The sequence below is a fragment of the Sturnira hondurensis genome, unplaced genomic scaffold, assembly GCF_014824575.4.
Source record: "Sturnira hondurensis isolate 20B ecotype Veracruz unplaced genomic scaffold, ASM1482457v3 Scaffold0006413, whole genome shotgun sequence".
In the NCBI taxonomy this organism is placed as follows: domain Eukaryota; kingdom Metazoa; phylum Chordata; class Mammalia; order Chiroptera; family Phyllostomidae; genus Sturnira; species Sturnira hondurensis.
The window spans coordinates 43,550,790-43,572,059 of record NW_028079044.1 but is presented as its reverse complement, the minus strand read 5'-3'; the positions used below and the strand labels follow the sequence as shown (position 1 = coordinate 43,572,059).

Below are 21,270 nucleotides of genomic sequence, written 5' to 3'. Positions count from 1 at the left end.
AAGGGTCGGATTGTAATGTCTCTGTCACAGAGCCCCCATCCTGCAGTCGTAGCAAGTGTGGGCGTGGCCAGCATGTAAATGATGGGCCGTGGCCATGCTCTGATAAAACTTGATTTATAAAGACAGTTTGCCAGCCAATCTCTGGAACTGTTTCAAAGGTTAGCACCCTGTCGTACACTCTACAAATGGTTGCCTCCATGCTGGGAATCTGTGGACTTGGCTGCACGCCACCCCCCCCCACCCCCCCGCCCCCCCGCCCGCTCAGCAGTGACACTCCCTTCAGTTTTTCACCAGCAGAGACCTGACTGTAGGTCTTTTTATTACTGGGCTTCTTTAACTGCAAGGGCGTTTGGGACGCTCCACTGGGGAGTTCAGCTGACGGCCAGGAAGTCCCAGGGGCCCCGGGAGCCAGGAGAGCTGGTGCCTGCCGCCCTTGCCTTCAGCGAGAGGCTCTTCTGTGCAGACAGAGGCTCTTTGATCGGGGCGGACCCAGCAAAGCCAGCGTGTGCCCAATTTTGGAGTCATCTGCAGGCCCTCACCTGTTTATCCCTTAGACTCTTCAGAATGTTCCAAGAGGAGAGACTATACTGTCTGGCTGCCATGTCCTGGGGTTTAGTTGGCAGAAGGCGCTGTGGGTTCCCCCGGGGAATCTGCTGTGCCAGGAATAAGCCAGTGCACCCTTGCAGCATTGCGAATTGGGAATGGCTAGTCCTAGAAAAATAGGCACCTTACCTCCTTTCTGGGTATTACCAAATCGCTCTTCTACGTCCTGGAAATGTATGGTTTCCCCTCCAGCACCCAGGGGAAGAGGGGCCACAGTCCTGGGAGATGATATCTCAGCAAGCCACACTTGGGGCTTTGTTCTGTTTGCAGGGAGAGGCGACATCCAGCCTCAGTTGGACAGTGCTCTCCAGGATGTCAATGATAAGTATCTCTTGCTGGAAGAAACAGAAAAGCAGGCCGTCCGGAAGGCTTTGATTGAAGAACGTGGCCGGTTCTGCACCTTCATCTCTATGCTGCGGCCCGTGATTGTAAGTTAGTGGAGAGTTCCAGAAGGCCTCAGTGCCACTTGGGAGGAGATCCTCCTTCTCCACCCAAAGTCGAGTCGTTGGGAACCTGCTGTGTGTCAGGGAACACCTGACACAAGCGCCTGAGTGTGCCTGAGTGTGAGTTGGCCCCCAATCCCAGAACTTTCCGGATCATCTTGCCTGGGCCCAAGGCCCCGGTGTGGCACTTCCGGGAAAGTGCTGCTTCTGCCATAGTCCCGTGTTCCTACGCCATCGCTGTTTATTAAGTTTGTAGTAGGAACAGGAGAGGACATGGGACCTCTGTTGGACACACATGTGCTGTCACAGAGATCTGTAAGCTCTGCTAGACCAAAGTACCCATGACTGTGTCACCATTGAAGCTGAGTGACTTCACAGGAGACCCTCCCAACATGGAGGGGGCCGGGCGGCAGGGCCTGTGAGGGAAGACACAGGCAGACACCCCTCTCACCCCCCGCAGCTGGTCTGCTAGCCCCAGACACTGAGGGAAGCCCATGGGCTCGCTTCAGCGTTGGCTCACCGCCGTCTGCTGCACGCGGGCCACTCCCGTGGTGGCGGGGCTCCCCCCCCTCCCAAACAGAGGGCCGGTAGTGCCTTCCGCAGAGATGTGCCAGTCCCCGGGGGACCCTCTTCAGGAAAGTCCGAGGGGTTAGGCAGGGCTGGAATAAAAACGGAGGGACGAGGACGATGAAGTGGGTCGCTCATGATGACAACATGCTGTGAATTGCTGTCTCTCAGGAAGAGGAAATCTCAATGCTGGGGGAAATAACTCACCTTCAGACCATCTCGGAAGACCTGAAAAGCCTGACCATGGACCCTCACAAACTGCCCTCCTCAAGTGAACAGGTAGGAGGATGGGTCAGCACTCAGGGGAGCAGACCAAAGAGGTTCAAGGTCATGAGGGTCCCCTGAGGCATTATCCTGTTGTGGTATATAGCAATCATTATCACTAGCCATTGCAGAGTCGCTGCTGAACCTAGACTGTCTCAGCTACTCTTCATGGAGAGCACCGGGTAAAGTCACTGAGCCAGGTTCGCCTAGCTAGTTGGTGGTAGAACTGAGGTGTGCACCAGGCAGGCAGTTCCAGAGCCTGTGGTCATAACCACTGTGGTCACCTGCCCTCCATGCACTCTCACGGGAACAGCACAGTGGCGTGTCTTGGTTGTCGTGGCAAACCGTTCTAATTAAGTGATGCACGAAGTGCTCCCTTATCAGACAGGTGGCATTTCTGTGCTTATTATTTGCTTCCTGTGACATTAATGTTGTGTCAAGTGGAAAGAGACGTATCTGGGGGAAGAGCTGATGAATCACAGGTTGGCTTTTGCTCTTTGCATAAACTTCTTATTGCCCCCTCAGCGAGCCAACTCAGAAGACAAATTGGAGAGCTTGTCTTTCCCACTCTATGAAATCGCTCTTGCGAGCCCACAGCATGCAGGCATTCACTCAGTAAATAGATATTTATTGAGCACCTACTATGTGCACAAAAGGTAGATCTTACACTCAAGTAGTTCTTTGTCAAGCCAGGGAGACAAATGTAGAAATAACTGTGAAACAATTGGTTTGCCCTTGGTTCTGTCGGGTTGTACAATATCGGACCTGTCAAACGGGGCACAAGTGGCCATTGACGAGCAAATGGCTAAACGCAAGATCAGTAGTCCTGAAACCATTATTGTCTAGTGGTGCCATCAGACAAAAGTCCTGTGGACTCTAGCCTTGGGTGTAAGCGACTCTTGTAAACTGGTCTTCTGTCACCGTGGATCTTCCTCTCTCTCTTCATGCCCATCACCTCCCAATTAAGTCTAGTTTTACTTGTCTCCGAAGAAGAATTATGACATTAATGGATTAGTAGTGTGGTTCTTTAATTAAGAAACAAAAAGCAAAAAACCCATAACAACATTTTTTCTTTAATCTGTACCCTGGGTAATGGCAGAATTTTGATGTTACAGGTTTTAAGGTTTGACAGATAATGTTTCCTTTCTCAGCACCTCACCTTCCTGGCTCTGTCCCCACAGGTGATTTTGGACTTGAAAGGCTCTGATTACAGTTGGTCGTACCAGACGCCACCCTCTTCCCCCAGCACCACCATGTCCCGCAAGTCAAGTGTCTGCAGGTAAGCGGAGGGCTCTGACCCTGCTCTAGGACCGGCTCTTCTCATGCTCCCGGGAGCCGCACAGCGGCCTTCGCCTCTTAGACATGCTTGCTTTCAGCAGGAAGCAGTGATGTCATCGGCTGAGAGAACTCCACATGATTTTGGTCTCTCTTTAGTCTCTGGGTTCGTCTCGGATCAGGAGGAATACCCCATTCAGCCCCACATGAGTGGATATAGCTTCCTGTCTTTCAGTTGCATGTCGTAGAGATTTTCCCACTTTGTGAATTCGAGTTTGATTTCTTTGTTCTTGAACAGGCGGATCTCACGGTTATCAGAACAAGCAGAGGAAGTCGTGGTGGCTTGTGCCCTGAGTTTCCCCAAGTTTTTATCGCAGGGTTTCATAAAGTAGATGGAATCTTGCCCCGTTACTCACTAGCCACCGCCACCACTGTTCCTAACTAATTAATGGTGCTACTGACAGACAGACAGAACCAACTGGGATAGTTCCGCCACCGGCAAAACTGTCTTCTAGCAGTTTTCTGTTCAAGAGCCGTTCCTGGCTTGCTGACCACAAAGTCCGTTCTCTTCTTGGAGGATGGAAGCTCGATCATCCTCTCTTGCCTTTCTTGGTAACCTCCGTCTACTCCTCTTCTTTGCTGTTTCAAAACCAAGTGAATTCCACTTCCTGTGCCTTAGCATTGAGAGGAGGGAGCGGGCAGGATCTGCCGAATCTCCGTGTGGTTATGTCTCTGCACACACTGGTGTGTTTTGTTTCGTGTCTGAGTTTGTGTCAGACACTGAGCAGGAAGTTCAGATGCTGCCTCCTGCCGTTCTGCAGCCTGAAGGTCTCGGTTGGTTTCATGTCATCTTCTGTGCCTGTGCGTGTTCTGGGTGACAGATCTACTGTTTCTGTTTGCTGCTTGATGCTTACCAAAACTGTATCTCGCCTGTAATAAAGCACAGCTGCACCAGGATCCTTCCCTTCTTACAGCTTTAGTTTCCATAAGAAGGCGCAGTGCATCGACAACAGCTGGGGGCCGGCTGGCGGGGAGCGTGTGGCTTTCCGGTCAGTCCCCGCATGCCCTCGTCTGACTGAGTGGAGAGGGGGCAGGAATCCGGATAATCATTCCCGGCAGCGGTGATTGCTGCCAGCACGTGCCAGCCTGTCGGAACTTTGGCCCCACGCCACCGTGGTGTAGACAGGCACAGGGTCCTGACCACCTCCTCAGCCACCAGAGTTCTCGGAACTCGACAGGACTCTCAGGGTTAGGAGCAGAAACCCCAGGCTTTGGAATCCCAGGCTGGGTTGTTCCTTTCATCCCGCCAAATGCTTCTAGAGCTGCCCTGCGAATGTCTGCTCGGCCGGTTCGGACCAGGACTGCGTTCAGTTTTCTGGTTTTCGTGATCTGAGTTATTGTACAGACTGTGGAGCATGTTTCTTATGACTGGAAAAGGAATGTGGACAGAACACCCCGAGGGTGTGTGTGATTTTTGACATCCTGTTTACTGTTTATTCTCGGAAGCTGACGGCTTCGCAGGGGTTGCCATTAGTCACTGAGAACTGCCTGCGTCTTGCCAGGGGTACTGTTAACGCCAGGCCCGAGGGTATTTTGACAGAGAAACACCTATGATCAGGGTAGGCCACTCATTCAGGCATCAGCCTTGTTGATAAAATGCTGACACAAGCACATTGAGTTGATTTGCCGTTGCTCTTTTCCGGTGGCCTTGAACCAGGCCTACTTAGGATGAAATCATCTTGAGATGTCCGTTGGTGCCTGCGCTGCAAAGCGATGGTGGGCTGGGTGACCGTGGCCTCTTGGACCCAGATGGCCCAACCACCCAAGAGTAGTACATCCTGTCCAGGTCACACTGATGCCTTTGTGGTTTTTGCTGTAGGGCCCTGGTTTCTGCTCGCAGACAGCAGACAAGATCAGCCCCGTCTCCTTTCGTGCCACAGACATCAGGTCCCCTAGCTTTGGTGGTCAGTAACATGGCAGAATTGGGCAGGATGTGACTTTTCAGAATCACAGGCCTCCGTGCTAAAGATGCCTCATCACGTGGGCAGAGAGCTGAGTCCTGGTGGCTGGTTTTTCGCCTTTGGATCATGTGGAGGAAAAAAAACAACTTTTGTTTACCAGCTTAATGACCTGGCATTTTGGAAACGCACCTCACTGCTTGCGCTGCTTCTCTGAGGCCGAGAGCTGATTCCGTGACATTGCTGTCCCTCCTCTGCCCCTTGCTTCCTGTCCCCTCCTGCCTCTCACCACCGCCCGCCCCTCTGCTCGCCCCACAGCAGCCTGAACAGCGTGAACAGCAGCGACTCCCGGTCCAGCGGTTCCCACTCCCACTCCCCCAGCTCCCACTACCGCTGCCGCAGCTCCAACCTGGCCCAGCAGGCGCCCGTGCGGCTGTCCAGCGTGTCCTCCCACGATTCCGGCTTCATATCCCAGGACGCCTTCCAGTCCAAGTCGCCATCCCCCATGCCACCAGAGGCCCCCAACCAGGTAAGGGTGCCCTTAGCCCTGGGAGCAGCTGTCGTGCCTGGTGCCCGGACCCATGGAAGGATCTTGGCTCAGACAAGAAAAAAGTCTGGTTTCCTTTCTAGTCTTTGGATGTGTTGTGCCCGCCCCAGAGGGAGGAACGCTGTAAGTCGGGCTTGCAGCCTGTGTTCCTGGTGGCGGTGGTGGCTGAGTCGCCATGTGGGTCTGGGGTTCTCACATGTGAGTAGATAGACTCAAAGAGGTTTGGCTACTGTCTGGCATCCCTGTAAGTGCCCAGCTTAGCATGACGGTGTAGTCAATGGGCGTTTGCATAATGGGACCACCTCTTCCCCATGTCTGGTTCTCTCTGAGATTCCCTCATGGGACATTGCCTCGGGACCCTTCTTTGCAGTCTTGGGTTCCCCCTATCAGTTTATGTTGAGTATGAGAATGAGTCATCAGAGCCTTTATAGTTTATTCTGTTGGCACTTTGCTCCTGGGAGAAGGGGAGGTGTTAAATCTCTTCAACCACAGTGGATTATGGGGGTGGGGCTAGACCTAGCCCTGCCCAGCCCAGCTGGCCCGTACCCCTGGAGCAGAGTGGGGGAGCCAGGCAGCACATCACGGCACCTGCCCCACTCCTCTCTCTGCCCTGGCTCCCCTGGTGCCGGCGTCTGGCCTTGCCTTTAGTAAGCACCACAGCACAGATGCTGGGAAATGCCAAGTCCAGGGTGCCCCATGGTGCCATCTGCCAGGCATGGTGGCTTCAAGCCCATCCTGTACATTGTGAGACTGAACCATAACCCAGCCTTTGGTCCAAGATCCTGTGGACAGAAAGTCACATGCTTGTCTTGTGTATCCAAGTGTCCAGTTTGCCCGACAGTCACTGCACACCTCTGGTGTGGCAGGCACTGCCCCAGGCCCTCCCACAGGTGTTTTCTGTGTCACTCTTCCCACAGCCACCTAGTCCCGCCATCCTGTTGTGTTGTGGAGGCGGAGGCTCGGAGATGCGGTACAAGTGAGCTGCCTGCGCAGCACTGGAAGGAGTGGCCTGCAGGTTGGGGCCCTGGAAGGAGGTTTCTGACACCTGGTGCAGAAGCCTTTCTGCCGCACCTCGGCCGCGAGGCGGGCCTGGGAGCGCGTTAGCGCGTTAGGGCAGCATTTTGCCTTGAGCAAGCAGCGGAGGTGTTGCAGGAACCCAGGCCTGGAGGCCTCTTGCCTAATGTGTCTGATGTTGGAGAACCAGAGCTCTTGGTGCCCCACCCACTCCCTCTGGCATTTGTTCAGCTGTCCCCAGAGACCGTGGCCTCTGCTTGTCTAATTTCAAACAAAGTGTCCTGGCCTGGGTCTTGCAGCTTTAAGTTCTAATGGGATTGCCCAGCCGGGTGCTTGGGCTTGGTCTCTGAAGATGACCCTCCCCCCTCTCGCACCCATCCCACCACGTTCGGCACTGAACCACACCTGTGTGTCTCCCAAGCAGCATGTGAATGATGGGAAGGAAAGCAAGATTCTGCAGTTCCTCAAAGGCCATTCTAATGTGTCTCATAATTCTGTGTGTGTTTTTTATCAACTGACAAATTAACCCAGTCTTGTGCACTGACAACCATTTCTGAAGAGAGAGGGGCTGCGAGCTTCGGCTTTCTTGTCGAAGCCTGTGCGTGTGTGGTCAGGCCGACGCAAGCGTTTCTGCCTGGGGCAACGCTGTAGGAAGCGGAAGGTGGTGGCTGGGATTTCCTTGCCTCTCAGAGCTGGCGCCCAGATACATACGCCTGGCCAGCGACTTCAGTTTCTAAGCTCAGGGTGCTGCAAAATTTAATAGAAAAATCTGATTTTTTAAAAGTATTGCTGCTACTTTATAAGTAGAAAGCAGAGAGGAAATTTAGGGAAATTGTACAAATCACACAGGCCAAAGGAGGCCGCCTCCTGACGGCTGCAATCCTGTCTTTATCGAGGGTGGGACGAGGGGGACACGCGTCGGGTTGTGCCTTCCTCTGAGCGTGCCCGGGAGTAGGCCCTGCTCCTGGTGAGGGTGATTTCCTACAGTTGCCGACTCACCAAAGCAAGGGGTGCTTTGGAAAGAGTGAGCACAGATCAGCAGAAACACGGCCCTGCAGCCCTGGGCTGGTTTGCAGGTCCTTTTCTCAAGTTGAACCTAGTTGGGTCAGAGGAACCAAGATAAACAATCCTGGGAAATCAAGAGTGATGACTTAAATTTCTTTACACTTGGTGAAGTGCTGTATACAGACACACGCACACATAAAATCTCATTTTAGCTTCATCATTAGATATTATTGATCTACATTCTAAAGAGGAAAATCGAGGTTTGGAGACATCAAGCCCATAGTTCCTTGACAGACAAGTGGCAGAAACAGGACTTAAATCCAAACCTTAAGACTCTGATCCTGGACTGCTAACCAGACCCTGAGCCTGGTGAGCAGCTAGGCGTCCACCATGCAGCTTTGGCCCGCGGGGCCGCTGGCATTGTGCAGGGTGTCTTCTGGGTCCCTTGCCCTTGCAGGATGGGGAAGCTCTCGCTCCGTCCCTCTGCAGGAAGCTTTCTTCCTTTGGTGGCTGGAAGGGGTGACGGAAACATGAGCCCTGCCTCCTAGACAGTGAATACAGGGATGCTCCTGGGGAAATAATAGTAGACCCCAGGGGGCTGGGCTTCCGTGAATGACTGGAATGAGCCAGAGGTAGTGGAAAAAACCAAAGCAAATACCTGGGTGGGCCCAGTGCACAAGGGGGCCCATTTACACGGAAGAGATGGTGGTTGCCACTCATCCGTTCGGTGATTTCGAGCACCTTTCGTAAGCCAGTACAGGACTAGATGCACACAAACTGGGGTCCTGGGGGCTTACAGCCTGGTGGTCCAGACCTTGCTGGGTCTCACACTTCTTTTCAAGGGTTTGAAAGCCTCCTTGAGTGCAGCTTTGGGGAAAAAAATAACCCTAACGCTCTGCTTCTCTCATCCTTCCCTTTTCTATGTATATGTTTGTCTCTCTGTGCATGCTCTTCCCCGCCATTTTTTTAAAATTAATTTACGGTTACTTTTTGCTGGTGTGTGGTCTGGATTCTGTTGGTCCCCCCATGTGGTCCCCCCACCCACTGCAGAACTCGTCCAGCTCGGCCTCCTCGGAAGCCTCCGAAACCTGCCAGTCAGTGAGCGAATGCAGCTCGCCCACCTCGGTCAGCTCAGGCTCCACCATGGGTGCCTGGGCCTCCACAGAGAAGGTGACCGACCCGAGTCCCAGCCACCAGGGTCCCACTTCTCCCTGTCCCCCTCCCCTGCCTGCTGCTTTTGTCTCAGGCGCAGGAACCTGGAAACTCAAAATCTACACCAAGAGCTTGGGGATGAGGGGGATGAGGGGGATGAGGTTGAGGGCATTTTCCTTGAGTGGATGTCTGCCTCTCGAGCAATGAGTGTGAGGTCGTCACAAAATTGTCCAGAGGGAGAGGCAGGGCTATGGGGAACTCGGAGATGTGAAGGCTTCTTCCCAGAATGGTGTGTTCTCACCCGTCTCTTCTCCCCAGCACCCCACCTCCTTGTCACCGTACTGTTGGGTGTGACATTTCACTGTGTCAGACTGTGTGCTTTTTCCACCTTTGAGTTTGCAAACCGCCCCCTACTCACCCTGATTTGGAATTCTGAACAGTGGGATGATTTTGGACGAAGATGCTTTAGAGTTTTTAAATTTGCATACTGAGACGAGCAAACCACTATCGCCTAAAAGGATGTTTTGTTAAAAATACTGAAGAAATCGTTGAGAACATCACAGATGAAGGACACTGATCAGTTTCCAAACTATTGACAGATTATAGATAAACTACTTCCTCAGATGAATACCGTATTTTGCCATATATAATGCACACCCACATTTTCGTGCGCATTATACACGGGATTATTATACCCATGGTATGTGATCATTATACCCAGGTATAATATGCACCCTTGTTTTCCCCTGAAAAACTTGGGCAAAAAAAAGTACACATTATACACAGCAAAATACGGACCTTACTTGGTGTCAAGTAAACCAGTTGTGCGTTCTTTGCACCGGCTCCTGTCTCCTGCATCCTGGACCATCCGTGAGCAGAGAGCCCTGTTTGTTCGTAACTGTTCAGGTCTTCCCTTCCGTTGAATGTCAATGCCATCCACACTTGTCCTGTTGTATTAATTTTTTTCCTTTTTCCCCCTTTTTGTTTTGTTTCCAGTTGTCTAATGGGTTTTCTCACTATAGTTTATCAAGTGAGTCCCATGTGGGGCCCGTGGGGGCAAGTCCTTTCCCTCATTGCCTGCCTGCCTCCCGCCTGCTCCCTCGGGTCACCTCTGTCCACCTTCCAGACTGCGCTCATTATTACACCATTGGGCCCGGCATGTTCCCGTCATCTCAGATCCCTAGCTGGAAGGTTTGTGTCTCTCCTCCCTCTCCCCTCTCCTCTCTCCCCTCTCATTGCCTCCGTGCTCACCCCCTCTGTCCCACCCCCTCCTCACCCTGATTACCCCCTTCCTTTCACACTCTGCCTTCTTCCCCATAACACCTCTCCCTCACCAAATTCCCACGGGAGAGCGAAAAGGCCGCAGGCAGCTTCGAGATAGAAATTTCCACCGGGAGCTGAGATTGGAGACCCTCCCGCACTAAACATTGGTTAACCCCAGTTAGACAGTGGGCACAGGTGGGACCTTGCAGGGAAGTCCATTCCAAGTTCAAAATCCCAGCTCTGCCCTCCGGGGGGGCTGGCCCCCTCAGGGTGTCACTGCTATTACCAGGGCCTGGAAAGGGACTGTCTTCCTCACTAAGCTCCCCAGACTTTCCCCCTGAGGCCCTTACTGGGTCAGGATCATTCCCTAGCACTCCCAATTGCTGCCCGGAGGGTATTCCACTTTATTTTGAAGGGAGGTCCCTAATTTGAATAGTAGGCCCCTAGGCTGCCGGCATTTTGAGCAGGTCTTAACTTTGTCCCTCACAAGCGGTGTGGACCCTCAGACTCCTCAAAAATCTTCCAACTGACCCAGGGGCCTTTCCTTCCTACGTGAGGACCTCAGAGGACACTTTCCAAAGTGTCCTTTGGGGCTCAGGTTTTAGAAAGTGGAGCCTCAGCCTCAGGTATAGTGGCTGCAGTTCCTTTAGTGCCCCCTGGTGGTCACTCCGCTCCAGCGAAGTCATTTGGGGGAGATGGTCCGCCTGGTCCCTGGGGACGCCATCTCCACTGGCTGGGGCCTTCAGACACCAGACAGTGGGTCAGCTACTAACTGAGAGTCTCCACAGGCCACTGCCTGGTTGTTGAAGGTCTTTCATCTGCGGGCAGATAGGAGGAAATGGGAGGTGACCAGGAGTGTCCCCCAAGGGTTTCCACTCCCTTTAGAGCCAGGTGAGGGACTAGAGGGGCCTGCTGACCTGTCCCAGCCTGAGCTTCCCCCAAGGGGACCAGATGCCTTGTGTGGGCCGCAGTCTGCAGGGTCCACAGCCCTCCTGGTGGAAGCGAGGCCCAGGCACCTGACTGCGCTGTTCTGCTCAGGACTGGGCCAAGCCGGGACCTTATGATCAGCCTCTGGTGAACACCCTACAGCGCCGCAAAGAGAAGCGGGAGACGGACCCCAGCGGAGGAGGACCCACCGCTGCAGGCGGCGCACCTGCAGCTGCCGAGGAGGCTCAGAGACCACGGAGCATGACGGTGTCGGCTGCCGCCAGGGTGACGTGACTTTTCTCTGTAGCTGTTTGGACCCCCCTAGACCTGGCTGGTGTCCAAATGCTGACTGAGTCAGCCTTGCGGCTGGAGGGACTTTTGAGACTCCCCATGCCTAGCCACTCCCTGCTCTCCAGTTTTTGGAAGACTCAGGGGGAAAGCCATATATGGGAATCAAGAGGTGTAGAACTTTCTAGAGCCTGGGTAGGACCCGAGCAAGTTCATAGCCCTGAGCCCGCAGACAGGTAGTGTTCCCCAGAGCAGACTAGGAGTAATATCCAGGTTCCCAGAGGTATGTGGAAAGGCCCTGGGGACATCAGACAGGGGACTCATGGCCCTGGTGGCTTCTGTGTCTCTTTCCTCCAACCTACAGCCTGGTGAAGAGATGGAGGCTTGTGAGGAGCTGGCCCTGGCCCTGTCGCGGGGCCTCCAGCTGGACACCCAGAGGAGCAGCCGGGACTCTCTGCAGTGCTCCAGCGGCTACAGCACCCAGACGACCACCCCGTGCTGCTCAGAGGACACCATTCCCTCCCAAGGTATGAGGCCACCGGGGTTCCCGAGGAGCGCCAGGTGAGGAAAAGGGGCAGAAGCCCCGGCTACCAGACCAGCTTCAGCACCCTCTCTGTCACCTTGGAATGGCTTTGGAGGGCTGATCTGTCATTGTCGGGTGGCTGCCATCTAAGGACACGACTGCACTATTGCAACTCCTGTTTTTCACCATCAGGGTACAGGGTAGTTCCCAATTTGAACTCAGACAGTGCTGTGAATTACATCATTTGTGTTCTAGCACTTTATTTTCCCATTTGATGTTCACAACCACTTATGTAGTATTTTTATCCCTGTTTTATATACATGGAAACTGAGTCTCCGTAAGTTGCCCAAATTCACACAACTAATGAGTGGAGCTGGAGTTGGCCCCTAAGGTCTGTTAGAGTCTGGAGCCCAAGTTCATAACCCAGATCCTCCATCAACCACCACACGCTCTCACCCCATCCCCATGGAACACACAGGCCAGCAGGGTGGCAATATAGTAGCAGCTGGAGTAGGTCTGTGTTAACTGACCAAGCCTATTTGCCCTTCAACGGCCAGAGCCCCAGAGCCTGTAAGACAGGGATTTGCTGCCCAGACCTTCGGCAGTGTCTGGAGACGTTCTGGGCTGTCACAACTGGAGGGGTGCCGCAGGCCTCCAGTAGGGGGCCAGGCAGGCTGCAGAACATCCCACGATGCCCAGCACATCTCCCTTCCCCACCTGCAGCAAGGAGTTCATTCAGTCCACAGGGCTAGTAGTGCTGTCACTCAGAAACCTGCTCTCATCTGTAAGCCTCTCCCTCCCACGTGACACCATTTTTTGAGAAAAAGTGAGCACTCTTTATTGATGGAACCTACTTTGTACCTGTTTTCAGGGATGCACTGCCAGTAGCTCACATCTAATGAGCTTGTTATAAGGGAGCTGGTAGGGTTTGAGGTAGTCTGGTTGAGGTTATGTCTCTCAAGCTGAATTCTGGTTTGGAGGGTTTGTGGAATTTCTCTCCGTGCCCTCATTCCTCCCAGAGATGCACGGGGGTAGCTAGCTTTGCCTCAGCCTGGCAGTTTTCTGTTTGTCGCCTCTCCACAGCACTGTGGAGAAATGTGCCTACCATGTCCAGCACTGTTCTAGGGGCCCCAGGTTATATCAGTGAACAGAGCGAAGGTCCCTGCCTAGCAGTTCTTCCACGTCCAGTTTCTGAGGACAGCATGGAAGCCCAGGGGAGGCCTGGGACAAGACTGTGCCTCCTTGCCTCCTTTCCTCCTGGACCTTTGGTCCACTCAACACAAAAGAATCAGAAAGTAAAGCCTGCTGCCTTGGAGATTTCTAATCAAATCCTATCATCAGTTTCAGATTACGATTATTTCTCTGTAAGTGGTGAGCAGGAGGCAGAGCAGCAAGAGTTTGACAAATCCTCCACCATTCCAAGAAACAGTGACATCAGCCAGTCCTACCGACGGATGTTCCAAGCCAAGCGCCCGGCCTCCACTGCTGGCCTCCCCACCACCCTCGGACCTGCTATGGTCACCCCAGGGGTTGCAACCATCCGACGGACCCCTTCCACCAAGCCTTCTGTCCGCCGGGGGACCATGGGAGCTGGTCCCATTCCCATCAAGACGCCTGTGATCCCTGTGAAGACCCCAACCGTCCCAGACCTCCCTGGGGTGCTGCCAACGCCCCCGGATGGGCCAGAGGAGCGGGGTGAGCACAGCCCTGAGTCACCATCTGTGGGTGAGGGCCCCCAGGGTGTCACCAGCATCCCCTCCTCACTGTGGAGTGGCCAAGCCTCCGTCAACCCTCCTCTTCCAGGCCCAAAGCCGAGCATCCCAGAGGAGCACAGACAGGCGATTCCGGAAAGCGAGGCTGAAGACCAGGAAAGAGATCCAGCCAGTGCCACTGCCTCCCCAGGCCGGGCTCCAGAGAGCGACCCTGCAGACCTGAGCCCGAGAGAGACCCCGCAAGGAGAAGACATGCTGAACGCCATCCGAAGGGGCGTGAAGCTGAAGAAGACCATGACAAATGACCGTTCAGCCCCTCGCTTCTCTTAGGTGCATCAGAAATGCTGCCAGTGGGGAATGAACTGTTGAATGAATAAAACCTAATTTGTCTTGATCCATTCCAATCTATAATCAAACAGATTTTGTAGGCAACTCAGAATACAGCTTTTGAACGTACTTGACATCTTTAGATAAGAATTAAAAGCAACATTTAACTGACATGACCTTGATCTTTTAATTTGTAAATATTGACAATTTTCTTTCTGCACATTTTAATCTTAGCTTCCCTTTTGATTTTTCTGAAGGTGCCAAATTCCATTTACCTTTTTTACAAGTCTTTGTAAAATTTTAAATGCATAAGTGGGGGGGGGGGTCAGGGCAGGGGAATCATGAAGTAGTTAACTTCAGAAAAAACGGGGTAGCTTTTTCTTTTCTCTTTTTTCCCCTGCAAGCTTTTGTAGATGCACTGTAGTTAGGAGTCTGGCTTAGAAGCAAATTCAAGTTATTTTAATGTACAAACAAAATGGTAAGGGGTAAGTTCTTCATTTAAAAATACTCTGTTCCGAATGAGCAAAGCAGTAGGAAGAGTTGATGAGCAACATGCAGAGGGGAGTGAATCTGGAGATGGTGGACTGTTGGGATTGGGGGGAGGGCCATGGGAGGGGCACACTTTCAACATAGTCGATCCTGTCACATTTAAGAGTAGCCTCGTAGGTTGAACTTCTAGTAGCTTCATGGTTAATGCATCCCAATAAGCCATACTAGATCGCAGTGTTTGTTTCTGTAGGGTGTTCAAGGAATTCCTTTCCCCCACAATTCCTCTCGACTGCCCACAGCGCCCACCTCCAGTCCCGTGCGTGCTGCTGCCACCAGGTAGACATGAACCCCCTTCAGTTACTCGTCTGTTACAACTGTTTTCATTGAATTCAGTCCATCAAAAGGGTAAGGCAGTTTCAAAAATGTGAAAACATTTAAACATGATAGCAGGGAATTCTTAAATAGCGAATGCCTTTTACTTAACTGTGCCCAGCAGGCTGGGCACGTTGGAAAGCCCAAATATTTTGAAAAAACTTGAGTGGATTTAACAGAAGTAACCAGCTTAGAGTCCAGCAACTTGCCGATGTGTTTACCAACAGGGGCTTGTTTTTCTTGACTGGCTTCATACTAAACAATGAAGAGAGGAGGATTTATTTATTGTCACTCGGAACCTGACCACTAGACTGTCCCCCCCTTTTTTTGTATTCTAGGTAATGTATTTTGGAATGGATTTATGTCTTTTCTTCTTTAAGTGAAAGTTAAATTTGTTATAATGCCTGTCCCCTAAAGCCAACAGGGATTTGTAGATTTAGAGGGATCGTGTTTGGAGAATACAAACATGAACAAGAAAGCAAACGCCTTAGCAGTTGGGCCAGTTGCAAGCGCTCCCTTTTGATGGAAGCTGTCAAGAGGTAGGAGCCAGGTGGGTCCCACAGACCCTGCAGATCTCTGTTGGCTTGTATCTTCAATGACATAATCTTATGCTTTAATACATAACTGCATTGGATGTGAGAGTAACATACCTGTATAGTCACTGTTCTATATATTAACATGTAACACTGCTGTGATTGCTCAAGGACATTTTGTGTTATGGCTTTAAAGCAAAGGCATGATTATTAGAAACTATTTAGGCTTTTTTTTCCCCTTTGAAAAACAAGCTCCTTTTACAGACTGTAAGCGACAGCAGTGCCTGTGGTTCAGCCCACCAATCTTGACAACTAAAAGTAGCTGATGCATTGTGCATATGACGCTTGAGACGGTTTTTGCAAAAGCAGAAATCACTACAAGGTGATTTCAGTAGATAAAAGTGGTATTTTAAACCTTTGAGATAAATGGACGTGACTGTACCTTGGTACAGCTTTTCACTTGTTTAGTTTTTAAACGTTAGTATAATCTGAAGAAATTTAATATAAAACGTTGCCAAATTCAATGTAGAAAGAATGTGACGAAACACCTTGGGTAGTCCTGTTTGTGTTTTTGCATATTGTAAAAGCAGTGTCACAGCTAAAAATAAAGAAATCGTTTCTAAGGTAAATTATTGGTGTTTAGTTGCTAGTTTGTACTGAGAGTTGACCTCTCCCTGTGCTGTTTTTTGTTCTAAACTTGTATAAATAACAGCTGTGTAATGTGTTTCCCTTCTACCTTGTAACAACTGCTTCAGTCTACATTATAAATAAAGAACCACTAGAAAAGAAAGAGTCCTGTATTTCAAGTCTTATTAAAATCCAGTTGGTCTTCATCAAAGTAGAAAATGGACCGAGACTGACTAGGCTTAGAAAACCATTCTTTTCATGATGGTTTGGAGCCTGAAGGACACCAGTCCCTGAACTGGTTATTGAATGCAGTTCCAAAGAGCTGTCAAGAGCCAAAGGCAGCTGGGTCTGGTTGGCCGTTTTTAGAATGGCCTTACCTTTGAAAGAAACTTCTTTGAATGTGTAGAATCCTGCTGTGCCCTTACCTTTGAGTCCGCAGACAATCCAAGCTGTGGCAGAGGGAGCAAGGCTGGAAAACTGCCTCTAAAATAACTGTCACAAAAAAGTTTCATCCCAGATCGGGCCCTTTAACCCCACTCATCAAACCTCCACTTCTGAGAGGACCCCATAAACTCCAGGCTTATATGCTGAATGTGTGCTTAGGAAAGTTGTCGTTTAATCGAAACTAAAATTCCATCACAGAATCTTTAGAAAACCAAGATAGTACGGTAAGTCCTTAGTATTAGAATACCTTCTCTTCGCAGCTTCGTGTTCCTTCTGGACACAAGGACTAAATAAAGCCTTCAATTAGTCTGTTCAGCTGAATCTTCACAGTAAACCTTGTATGGCTTCTGCTACACAGCTTTCCCTTACTGATAGCAAGTGCTGCCTACATGACTTAATGGGGAACAAAAGAACGCCTCTGACTGGCTGCATTTCCCATACTTTCCTTTCTATGCACACCTGGTAAGACAGTGGCATGTTACTCCTCAGACAGAAGAACACATCAGTCATACCTTGTTACTTTTATTAGGGCAAGTGTGTTTTTTCTGTAAATTACTTCACTTGCAAGCAGGGCTAGTGAGGTGTCTTCCTCTCTCTTTTTCTATGTGGGCCGTTCCCGGGGCCTGGTCACAATATGCCACCACAGTGGGGGCAAATCACCCTCCTTTCGTGCTGGGGGCAAAGCTTCAGTGCTGGGACCACCGACCGAGGTTTCCTCCTGGAGCTGCTTAACCTGGAAGGGGTCAAGGAAGGAACGATTAGAGAAGGAGCTGCATGCGGAGTCCACCGCAGTGAGGCTTTCTTCCTGCTGTCCGTCACACTGCACACACACTACCTGAGCCTCGGGGCTGAAAGCAGTGTTTGTTAGATATGCTTGCTTTGCTTTTCTACCTGCACCCCAACTCAGAAAAGGCATTCTCAAAGCCTTTCCTATTTGCAAAACAGCCAAGCTAAGAAAACAGCCCCCCATCCCACTTTACTCATTAACCAAAACCATGACAATTACTGTTCCATTTCCCCTTGTTACGGCCCCGACCTGTATCCCTCCCCCAATAAAAATGAATGTTTATGTCTCAGCTAAGTGTTCTCCAAAAGCACCATTATAAAACCTGAATTTCATACACATTACGGCTGTTAACTTTAAAGCCTCACCCCCATAGCAACCAGAACAAGAAGTAACACAAAATCACATGTAAAAATGTGCTTGGTTCTGCCTGATGTTGCCCAGCCACCCCTGGTTCCAGGGGTCTCCAAGGCTATCGTGGTCCTAATAGCGGAGGAAACCTAGAGACCGGTTTTCCAGAAGAATCACTTCTGGGGTGTGGTTAACTGAGCCTGCAGCACATGTGCTGTTTGATGATGTGGAACGGACAGCAGCAAAGCAGGAAGGTTTCTGTGGAGAGGAGGAAGCGCAATAGAGACCAGCTGCAGTATGGACCTGCTGCGCGCCGTCAATCAGCACACCCGCAGTTTCCAAATGCTCACACCGAGGCCTCCGTACATGCCTGGGATCCCAAGCCTCCTCTGAAAGACTTCCTCCTCCACCCATCCCATGCCTCCAGGACATCAGCTTCTCCCTCGCCCCCACATCTAATCAGCATATGCGCACCACTGTTTCTCGTCTTAGGAAATAAATAATCCCTTGGCCTCCAGTGACTATTGTCAGCAAAATTTCCCAAGAATTGCCTCTCCTGTCTTTTCCTCACTTTCTGCTCACTGCTGTCAGTATGATTAAGCTCTCCAGAGAAGGGTCCAGTCAAGCCCACTAATCCCCTTCCTGTATCCAAACTCCTTGGACATTATTTCCAGCCCTCACTCTGTTCCACCTTTTAGCAACTTCCAGCAAAGACGACTTGGCCCCGGCCATCCCCGAAACACCTTCTCCTGGACACCGCATCACCCCCACCCCGACGACTGCCCCTCTCCCCTGCTGGATGCTCCACAGCCTCCTTTTCCCAACCTCTACAGGTGGGAGTGCCTGCAACTCTTCTCTAGTCTCCCGTAAGGTTCTCATCCATTTCCGTGGCTTTGAAAACAACAGTCAGCTCAAATTTCTATTTCAAGCTCAAATCTCTCCTTTGGGGCCCAGGTTCCTGTATCTAATGTCACCTACTGACATCTGACCTTGATGTCTCACAGGCTTCTCAAACTTAACATTCTTCAATTTAACACACTTAAAACTGAGCACCTGACCTTCCCGACACCTGCTTCCCCCACCTGCTCTGTCTCAACACCATTGCCAAACTCGATGGTAAAGCTGAAAAGCTGGAAATCATTCTTGAGTTCTCAGGGTCCCTCACCCCCCACCATCCAATCAATCTCCATGCCCCTCCAAACCATCCCCTGAACCTGCTTCACTCCATATCCACCGTGTCCACCTGGGTGCTGGCTGTCAGAATCCTGACTGAACTGCAGCAACCTCAGATCGGCCTCTCCACTCCTCACTGTGCCCTCTCCAATCTATCCGTCCTACTACAGCAGGACTGAGGTCGAAAATGTAGAGCAGACATCATACGACTGCAAGGTGTTCAAGGCACTGGTGGAGAGGGAGGGTGAGTGATAACAGGGCTCAGGTAGAAACAGGGCAGGAAGGTCAGGCAAAGGACTGAGGAGGAGGAGGAGGCAAAATTCGAGACCAGAAAACCCAAAAGACCAGGCAGAACAGTGTAACCTATCTGGCAGATGGTTGTAAATATTACATTTAACTCACTTAGAAACGAAGTATGTGTGAAAGGCAAGGGGCCAGCTAACTGTCATACCTGGACTCTGGACCTCCTCAGCGGGGAACAAAATCTGAGCCCCTTCCAGGTGTTGACCATGTGGGCCAGGTGATACAGTAAAACGCAGGGCAGACTCACCTCTCGCTCCCAGCTTTCCCTCCGCAGTCTCTTCCACTGCTCTCTCTTGGCAAAGTAGTCGGGGTACATTGCCTTCTCCGAGGGGTGCCAGTCATCTAAGCACCACTCAGGAACCTGTCAGGAGAGAAAATCGTGACACCGTGACACAAGATACAGTTACATACCACTGACAGGTCCTGCACAAGACAAAACTCACGGTGATGGTGATAACCACTGCAAGTCCCAGACTGTCTCTGACACCAGGCAAGGAACAGCAGAAACAAGCAGGCACCAACGTAAAGAGAATGCCTTAGAGCAGGGAGTCCCACCCACAGGCTGCATGCGGCTTGGGATGGCTGCGAACGCAGCCCAACACAAAACTGTAAATTAACTTAAAACATTATGAGACTTTTTTGTGTGATGATGTGTCACAATGTATTTAATGTGTGGCCCCAGAGACACCAAAAGGTTGGACACCCCTGCTTAGAGTGAAACAGCCTGGGGTTGAAAACCAGCGAGGTCAGGCCAGAAAGAACTGGCATCATTCCAGTTCTTCCCCAAACATCGAGTGGGTTTATGTTCTTTGGATGTATCACCTAGAATTTCTTGGAAATAATAAGCACCAATCCAAGTTGGTTTACCTTCAGGTCCAAAAATGAGTTTTACCAAGTAATTTAGCACCCTGCTTTGCCAAGAAAGATACTGCAAGCTGAATTTAGAAACAAAAGTCTTATGTCATCTAGGAGAGAGAAAACTTGACACCTGAAGAAAAGTGTCTACAACTGTCATGGAAGCAATCTCACTGCCCCTAACTGGAACCAGGGCAACAAAGTCCACCTCTCAGAGCGCAGCCACCAGTGCAGACCTCACCTACCTTGTAACACTCGTATCTCTCGTAGGAGGTGCCCCCAGGAGAGTCCGGGAAGATGTATGGCTGAGGATGCTGGTTGTGCCAGAATTCCTTCTCCGCCTCTCTCAGCAGCTGGGTGGCCTTCACCATATCCGTTTCATTTTTATGTTCTTCAAACCGAGCCCTCATCAAACATGCAAAGTACCGGTATTTGTCCCTTAAACCGAAATGATTTTGGAGATTAGAAATGTTATCTACTCGTCCAGACCTGTTCCATTGGTTTGAGGTTTTTACCAGAAGCTCTTTTCCTGGGATGGGGTTTTAGGGTTCTGATAAGGGAGTGGAGGCCCGGCATTCACACAGCTGGGTGGTGATCTCACCTAGGTCACGGGGAAAAAAAAATCTGTGTTTTATGGCTATGTTCTCAGACTAGCCTCAGAGGGATAGAGGAAAGAAGTTGTGTGGCAGGGGAAGTAATGGGATGTGAAGGTCGTGAAATGGGCTGGATGAAGCCTAAAAGAAGAAAGCTGGTGGGAAGCTGGGAGACTGATGATTCTTTGGACTTAGACACCTGAGTTTTAATCCTGGTTTGGCCACTTACCAGCTACAATGCCCTGAGCAAGTTACTCTCTATGCCTCTAGTTCCTCATCTGTAAACAGTCCCTAACTCCCAGAATTGTTGTGAAGACCTGAGAAAATAACGCACATATTACTACTGTTAATATCAGGAACGAGGTCATGAAGACAGCTATTATTCAGTAAGCGCTGCAGGGGTGACAACTGCAGTTTTAGGCACTTGCCTTTACTTCTTAGAACCCGGGACATGCAACCCTACGTGCTAGGCACTGCATCCTTAGAAAACTGACGCCTGAGCCAGAGAAGCCATTCTTCAAGGTCTCGCAGCCCAGGTCGACGAGGTCTGGACTTGAACCCGGGTCTGTGTGAGGACCCTGTGGGGCGAAGGGCCGCCTTCCCAGTCCCTTCCCTACGTCCTTGAGACGCCCCGTCCGTCGGGGACTCGGCCTCCGAGGGGGTCCCCAGAGTCAGCTCCCCCCGTCCTGGGTCCCTGTCCCCCACCTGTAGATGCACCAGGACTCCAGGTGGCGCAGCGCTCGTTTATAAAGTCGCAACACCTTCTGCTGGTGGGTCAAGTAGGCCGCCGGCGCCGAAAACGCCATGACAGCCGGCTCACCTTCAGCAGCCGCGGGGGCTCCCGGGAAACGGAAAGCCGGCGCCTAGGGGGCGGGACG

General features: G+C 51.2%; 2 protein-coding genes across 13 annotated transcripts in view; one reads left to right on the top strand and one right to left on the bottom strand.

Moving 5' to 3' along the window:
- The window catches only part of MTSS1 (MTSS I-BAR domain containing 1), a 140,436-nt gene extending 124,396 nt beyond the window's left edge, over positions 1–16,040 (top strand). For 3 of the 12 annotated variants that reach the window (XM_037048491.1, XM_037048492.1, XM_037048499.1), the window contains 8 exons: positions 874–1,031; positions 1,785–1,892; positions 3,059–3,156; positions 5,429–5,639; positions 9,825–10,019; positions 11,130–11,303; positions 11,671–11,833; positions 13,171–16,040. In XM_037048491.1, coding sequence (XP_036904386.1) covers positions 874–1,031; positions 1,785–1,892; positions 3,059–3,156; positions 5,429–5,639; positions 9,825–10,019; positions 11,130–11,303; positions 11,671–11,833; positions 13,171–13,871 — 1,808 coding nt within the window. In that variant the 3' untranslated portion in view covers positions 13,872–16,040. Of the gene's footprint in view, positions 1–873; positions 1,032–1,784; positions 1,893–3,058; positions 3,157–5,428; positions 5,640–8,726; positions 8,847–9,824; positions 10,020–11,129; positions 11,304–11,670; positions 11,834–13,170 lie in introns of all 12 variants that reach the window. The other 9 variants (XM_037048496.1, XM_037048497.1, XM_037048495.1 and 6 more) reach the window with 5 other exon arrangements.
- Positions 16,041–16,839: 799 nt separating this feature from the next.
- Positions 16,840–21,255, bottom strand: NDUFB9 (NADH:ubiquinone oxidoreductase subunit B9). The gene is made up of 4 exons (XM_037048521.1): positions 21,098–21,255; positions 20,045–20,237; positions 19,192–19,305; positions 16,840–17,066 (listed from the first exon to the last, which is right to left on the bottom strand). Exons 1-4 carry the CDS (start codon positions 21,196–21,198, stop codon positions 16,935–16,937), a joined length of 540 nt encoding a protein of 179 aa, XP_036904416.1. The 5' UTR covers positions 21,199–21,255; the 3' UTR covers positions 16,840–16,934.
- Positions 21,256–21,270: the final 15 nt, after the last annotated feature.